Source organism: Lactuca serriola, chromosome 7, assembly GCF_051521515.1.
Source record: "Lactuca serriola cultivar US96UC23 chromosome 7, Lser_US96UC23_V15, whole genome shotgun sequence".
Classification (NCBI taxonomy): domain Eukaryota; kingdom Viridiplantae; phylum Streptophyta; class Magnoliopsida; order Asterales; family Asteraceae; genus Lactuca; species Lactuca serriola.
In genome coordinates this window covers 86,721,241-86,728,374 of record NC_136414.1, presented here as the reverse complement: position 1 = coordinate 86,728,374, position 7,134 = coordinate 86,721,241, and the positions used below count along the sequence as shown (strand labels likewise).

Below are 7,134 nucleotides of genomic sequence, written 5' to 3'. Positions count from 1 at the left end.
TGGAACAGTGTGTACGAGCAGCCAGCGTCCGAACGGTAAAGATCCCCAGAATACCTTACGATGTTATGTTATGCACTGAATTATGAATTGTTATGCATGCTAGAAGACTAGGTATACATGATAGGACTAGAATTGCCTGTTTTGTGATGCCTTAGTCTAGGGAGGTTGCTTATATGAGATACTTGGTAGCGTGCAAGTAGATAGTGCATACTAGAGGTAGAGTACTCATTATTCGGGATTCGGGGAGGAAGATTTGGGACGAATACTGATACGGTGTGGTCGGTAGTATTGGGCCCGTACTATCGAAGGCACCGGATCAGTGGAAGACTCAAATAAGAATCCCTGGAAATCGGAGACTGGGTAGGGTGCGTATCGAGTACAATTGTACTTGGTGGAGTCTCTGATGATTTTATGTTGTATTTCAGAGACATCATGGTTATCACACGCAATGGGGCGAGTTCGAGCGGTGCGAGTGACGAGGAGATTCGTCAGATTATTCAGGGAGAAGTAGCTGCGGCGGTCCGGGCTGAGATCCCGGAGATGTTTGGGTCTATTAAGACCACGTTGATGGAGGAGTTTGAGGAGCGGTACGCTGCACTCACTGAAGCTGCAGTTGCTGCCGCTACCGCAGCGGTGGCTGCTGCCAGGCCGCAAGGGGGCGATTCATTACTGTTCAGGGAATTCAGCAACACGAAACCCCCTGAATTTGATGGGACGCAGGATCCGATTGCAGCTATGAGGTGGATCGCTGACATCGAGGGGTGCTTTTACACTTGCTCATGCCCGGAGCACTTGAGGGTACGGTTCGCCTTGAACCAGCTCCGTCTGGGAGCGAAGGATTGGTGGAAGTTCGTGACGGCGAACTTCACTCAGGCAGAGATTTCGGCGGTGACGTGGGAGAGGTTTACGGAGATGTTCAGGGACGAGTACGTTCCCCCGGTAGAGAGGGAGCGATTGATTCAGGAGTTCTTGACTCTTAAGCAGGGTACTGATTCCGTGGCAGTGATCACACGGAAGTTTCATGAGAGGGCAATGTTCTGCCCCGAGCTGGTATCTACGGAGCAGTCGCGGATGAGCCGCTATTTGGGTGTTTTGAAGAGGGAGATCCGGGAGTTTGTGTCAAACTCCACCTATCGTACTTTCACTGAGCTTCAGGCGAACGCCAGGAAGCGCGAGATTAAGTTGGAGACTCAAGCGAGGGAAGAGGCTGAGTCTCGGCAGGTGGATCGACGGCCGGCCCAGTCTCAGCCGGCAGCCAAGCGGACTAAGTTCGCTGATTCGAGGATGGGTGGTTCGAAGGGTCGCACTTGCGCGAAGTGCGGCAAGAGTCACGAGGGGACGTGTCGAGCTGGTGGTTGCTACAAGTGTGGCAAGGAGGGACATATTGCCAGGGATTGCCCTAAGGGGTTTATGGTTTGCTTTCACTGCAACCAGACAGGCCATCGGAAGGCCGAGTGCCCGCAACTTCGTCAGGGAACTACACCTACTACCCGGACTACTGAGACCCGACCGGCGAAGGTCGAGGCCCCGAGGGCTCGCGGGAGAGCCTTTCAGCTGACTGCGGAGGAGGTCCGCGCTGCGCCCGATGTTGTGGCAGGTATGTATCATTCACGTATTTAATTAAAGGTCGAAATGTTATGCTTATGTTAATGTATGTGTAGGTACTTTCCTTGTGAACTCTATGCCTGCTCTGGTATTATTTGATTCGGGTGCGAGTAGATCGTTTGTATCGTTAGCTTTTAGTCAGCACATCGGCATTAGTCGTGAGCCGTTAAGTCGGCCCTTGAGCGTTTCTATTGCGGCTGAGAGGGTGGTTTGTGCTACGGAGGTTCTTAAGGGATGTGTGCTAGAGATCTTCGGGGTCGCATTCCGATTGACTTAATTCCTATTGCGATGGGTGATGTCTGTGTCATCGTAGCCATGGACTGGTTGAGCCGATTCAGCGCTGTCATCAACTGCGAGCGTCAGCTGGTGACTATACGAGACTCTAGTGGGGGAGTTCTTACGGTATACGGCGAGGGTACCCGTTCGGGATCAGCTTTTTGTTCGGCCGCTAGGGCGAGGCAATGTCTACAGCAGGGATGTAACGGTTTTGTGGCGTATGTGATGGATACGCGGGAGAGTTCCGAGAGACCGAAAACATTGAAGGAGGTTCCGGTGGTGCGCGAGTTTCCAGATGTTTTTCCCGAGGATTTGCCGGGAATACCTCCTACGAGGCAAGTGGAGTTTGGTATCGATCTAGTACCAGGGGCTGCGCCTATTGCGAAGGTGCCTTATCGTCTTGCACCTCCAGAGATGCAGGAATTGTCCTCGCAACTTCAAGAGTTGTTGGGGAAGGGATTTATTCGGCCGAGTAGCTCGCCGTGGGGAGCACCGATTCTGTTCGTCAAGAAGAAGGATGGTTCACACCGGATGTGTATCGACTACCGGGGACTGAACAAGGTGACAGTTAAGAACCGCTATCCGTTACCAAGGATCGATGATTTATTCGATCAGTTGCAAGGGGCATCTTGGTTTTCCAAGATTGATTTGAGATCAGGGTACCATCAGGTAAGGGTACGGGATGAGGACGTCCAGAAGACAGCCTTTAGGACGCGGTATGGGCATTACGAGTTCGTGGTGATGCCTTTTGGGCTCACCAATGCCCCAGCAGTGTTCATGGATCTCATGAACAGGGTATGCAGGCCGATGCTGGATCGGTCTGTGATTGTATTCATCGATGACATTCTGGTGTATTCGCGGTCGAGGGAGCAGCATGAGGGGCATTTGAGGGAGGTCCTTGAGGTACTGAGGTCGGAGAAGCTATATGCGAAATTCTCCAAATGTGACTTCTGGTTACGGGAGGTTCAATTTCTGGGGCACGTTGTAAATCAGGCAGGGATATTGGTCGATCCGGCCAAGGTGGAAGCGGTGATGAGATGGGAGGCACCGAAGTCACCCTCGGAGATCAGGAGTTTCCTTGGGTTGGCGGGGTACTATCGAAGGTTCATTAGGGACTTCTCCAAGATCGCGGTGCCACTTACCAAATTGACCCGAAAGGGTGTTACATTCTCATGGGGACCCGAGCAGCAGACTTCCTTCGAGGCACTTCGTCAGAGACTGTGCGAAGCACCAGTATTAGCTCTTCCGGAAGGGATGGAGGACTTTGTCGTATATTGCGACGCATCGATTTCAGGACTGGGTGCAGTGTTGATGCAGAGGGGCCATGTGATAGCCTATGCATCGAGGCAGCTGAAGCCTCACGAAGCAAGATATCCCACGCATGACTTAGAGTTGGGGGCAGTAGTGTTCGCCCTCAAAATTTGGCGTCACTACCTGTACGGGGTTCGTTGTACCATATACACGGACCATAAGAGTTTGAAGTATTTGATGGATCAACCCAACCTAAACATGCGTCAGAGGAGATGGTTAGACGTGGTTAAGGATTATGACTGTGAGATCCTATACCACCCAGGCAAGGCTAATGTGGTAGCTGATGCATTGAGTCGTAGGGCGGAGAGTACTCCATTGAGGGACGTATGTTTGAGATTGACGGTGATGACTCCGATATTAGATGCTATTCGTGGGGCACAGGCCGAGGTTGTGAAGTCTGGGATGCAGAAACAGGAGCGGGTAGTCGGGTTGATTTCAGAGTTCGTTACGGATGGGCGGGGACTGCTGACCTTTCAGGGTCGGATCTGGGTGCCATTCGTGGGCGGTGCGCGTGTTATTTTGATGGAGGAGGCACATAGATCGAAATTCTCGATCCATCCCGGTGCTACGAAAATGTATCTGGATTTGAAAAAGGAGTACTGGTGGCCTTGCATGAAGAGAGACGTTGCCTGGTTTGTGGAGAGGTGTTTGACCTGCCGTAAAGTTAAGGCCGAACACCAGAGACCGCACGGTAAGTTACAACCCTTGGAGATCCCTGAGTGGAAGTGGGATCAGATCACGATGGATTTCATCACCAAATTGCCGAAAACTGCCAGGGGAGTCGATGCGATTTGGGTGATTGTGGATAGACTAACAAAGAGTGCACATTTCCTTGCCATTAGTGAAAGTTCATCAGCAGAAAAGTTGGCGGAGTTGTACGTGAGGGAGATAGTATCTCGGCATGGAGTGCCGACCTCGATTGTTTCGGATCGCGATGTACGTTTCACTTCCAGGTTCTGGAAGAAATTTCATGAGGAGTTGGGTACTAAGCTGCATTTTAGTACCGCATACCACCCCCAGACCGACGGTCAGAGCGAGCGGACGATTCAGACATTGGAAGACATGCTTAGAGCGTGTGTGTTAGACTTCGGGGGTAGCTGGGACGCGCATCTGCCGTTGGCTGAGTTTTCCTACAACAACAGCCATCATTCGAGCATTGGTATGCCACCTTTTGAGTTGTTGTATGGTAGGAGGTGTCGGACTCCCATTTGCTGGGGAGAAGTGGGACAGAGAGTGATGGGCAGTACAGAGATTGTACTTCAGACGACCGAGCAGATTCAGCGAGTGAGACAGAGGTTATTGACCGCCCAGAGCCGACAGAAGAGTTATGCGGACAGACGCCGATCCGAGCTCGAATTCCAGGTCGGCGATTTCGTTCTCCTAAAGGTTTCTCCTTGGAAAGGGGTAATTCGGTTCAGGAAGAGGGGCAAATTGGGGCCCCGGTTCATAGGTCCATTTCGGGTAATGGCAAGGGTAGGTCGGGTAGCTTATCGGTTGGAGTTACCGGTGGAGCTGAGTCAGATTCACAATACCTTCCACGTGTCGCAGTTGAGGAAGTGTATAGCCGATGAGGCAGCAGTGGTTCCGTTAGAAGATATTCAGGTGGATGCGAGCCTGAATTACGCCGAGAGACCAGTAGCTATCAGGGATCGGAAGATCAAGGTTCTACGGAACAAGGAGATACCTCTGGTGTTGGTTCAGTGGCAACATCGGAAAGGATCGGAGATGACTTGGGAGTCGGAAAGAGAAATGCGGGAGCAACATCCGGAGTTATTCGCAGAATGAGAGACTTCGAGGGCGAAGTCTAGTTCTAGTGGGGGAGAGTTGTAACAGCCCGGAATTTCAGGTATTTATTTAAATTATTTTTGGGCACATTTAAGAGGGAACTCGGCTAGTAGGTGCATGACTCGCCGAGTAGGGCCATGTCTTGGTCGCAGTCGCAGATACGCGACTGGACTCGACGAGTCCAAGTAAGGACTCGGCGAGTCGACGCTGTTTCAGCTGAACCCTAGCCGTTTCATTTCTGATCGTATATAACGATCTTATAGCCGTCATGTCGCGTCTTTTGGCCGGTCGAAGATCCTCTGGGAGTGTGTGAGCATCTGAAGCAAGAGAGAGGACTTGAGAAGGCTTGGAGAGATTGTTAGGCAAGGAGGAGCAAGGTGGTGATCAAAGGAATCGAGTACTGGAGGTTTGGAGACACAGGGAACACGTTTCCAGGTAATCTTCGGATCGAAATCTGTAACTTTTACGTTGTATGCGAGTTTAGGGTTTAGGAAACCCATTTAAGGATTTGTTAGATTATATTGTTGTATAAGCGTAAAAACCCCCTGTATTAGTATATGTGAAAGTCCAGGAAGCCCTATATCTATAAACTTCGATATCATGCGAAATACAGGAGGCAGCGGATTGACTGCATGGCGAGGACTCGCCGAGTCCTATGATCAGACTCGGCGAGTAGCTTGAAGATTCACTAGGACTCGCCGAGTTGTTCTTCAGACTCGGCGAGTAGCTTGAAGATCTACTGGAACTCGTCGAGTCGTTCATCAGACTCGGCGAGTGGTGTCAGGGTGTCTATACTCGTCGAGTTACCCTTTGCACTCGACGAGTCCGGTCAAGATTGACCGTTGACCTGTATATAACTTATTAGGGTCAGTTGTCTTGTTTGATAAGATCATTAACAAAGGATGTGGTATTATAGGGAACCTGCGGATTAGCGGATCGTGTGAGAGTAGCTCGAAGAGTTTATAGCTGCATACTACGAGGTGAGTCTTCTCACTATACTTCACCCGGAAGGGTTTGACTGTGAGGCCGGAAGGTCGTATGTGTTATATTCATGCTATGTCTAGAGAGGTAGATGCTTTATATGTGATGTGTGCTTATATGTGATGTATGCTTATACGGGCCGGAAGGCGAGACTCTATGTGATAGAAAGGACGGTATGATGAATGATTTATGTGTTATGTGCATTATGTTACATGTGTTATGCTTTATACTATCATGGGCCGGAAGGCAAAACACTATGGGCCGGAAGGCAATCTAATACGGGCCGGAAGGCGATATATATTATGGGCCGGAAGGCGATTATATTACAGGCCGGAAGGCAATGTTATGTGGACCGAAAGGTCCGGGCCGGAAGGCGTATGTGGTAAGTCGTATACTGGGGAACTCACTAAGCATTTATGCTTACTAGTTGTGTTTATGTTTTTTCAGGTACCAGTGATGACCGTGGAAAGGCGCCGGCGTGACACGTACACACTGCCACTGTTGAAGATCCTGGAGATTTATTACTTATATTTTTGAAATAAACTTGGAATAAACCCTTTTGTCGAATAATGATGTTTTATTTTTAATGAAAAATTTATTTGAAAAATTGAGCTGTTACACAAATCTTCTGCTCACGGCCACGAACTCCGTCACCTAACACTTTGATGAAACCATATATATAAGTGCCCAAATTACCAGAATACCCTTGGAAGTCAAATTGGTAAAATCTTGGTCAAAGTCAAAGTCCTGGTCAAAGTCAGCCTTCCTAATTGACCCTACTCGCCGAGTCAGCCCTTTGACTCGCCGAGTTCATAAACTCATAAAATCCTTATATCACGACTCAACTCCCTGAGTCACCCCATGACTCGTCGAGTTCATCAATCCCCAAGTCCTAGAGTCACCACTCAACTCACTGATCCTTATCATAACCAGATGGGTTAGGGTTTGTGACCCGACTCATCGAGTCCAAGAACAAACTCGTCGAGTTCACTTAAGTCATCCTCATTCAAACGATTTCAGTCCATCTCACTGCTTCCAACTCTCAGATCTGGACTCCTTAGGCCAGATTTACACGTGATGTTTCCAACTTTACGTGCATGCAAGGTGGTATTTGCTCAACACAAGCTAGAGGGAAGGTCCAAGACAAGAATACTCACATACATGCTAAAGGACTGA

General features: G+C 49.7%; 1 protein-coding gene across 1 annotated transcript; it reads left to right on the top strand.

The window, feature by feature from the left end:
- Nucleotides 1–430: 430 nt before the first annotated feature.
- LOC145062473 (uncharacterized) lies at nt 431–6,565 on the top strand. Its single transcript, XM_079010074.1, has 2 exons — nt 431–1,597; nt 6,406–6,565. The coding sequence occupies exons 1-2, from the start codon at nt 433–435 to the stop codon at nt 6,438–6,440; spliced, it is 1,200 nt and encodes a 399-aa protein (XP_078866200.1). The 5' UTR covers nt 431–432; the 3' UTR covers nt 6,441–6,565.
- Nucleotides 6,566–7,134: the final 569 nt, after the last annotated feature.

What these genes read in the sequence shown, in the direction of transcription:
- LOC145062473 (XM_079010074.1), top strand. Translation starts at nt 433, where the DNA reads ATGGTTATCACACGCAATGGGGCGAGTTCGAGCGGTGCGAGTGACGAG. An exon ending in TGCGCCCGATGTTGTGGCAG is followed by an intron (nt 1,598 to 6,405) that starts GTATGTATCATT and finishes ATGTTTTTTCAG; the next exon opens with GTACCAGTGATGACCGTGGA.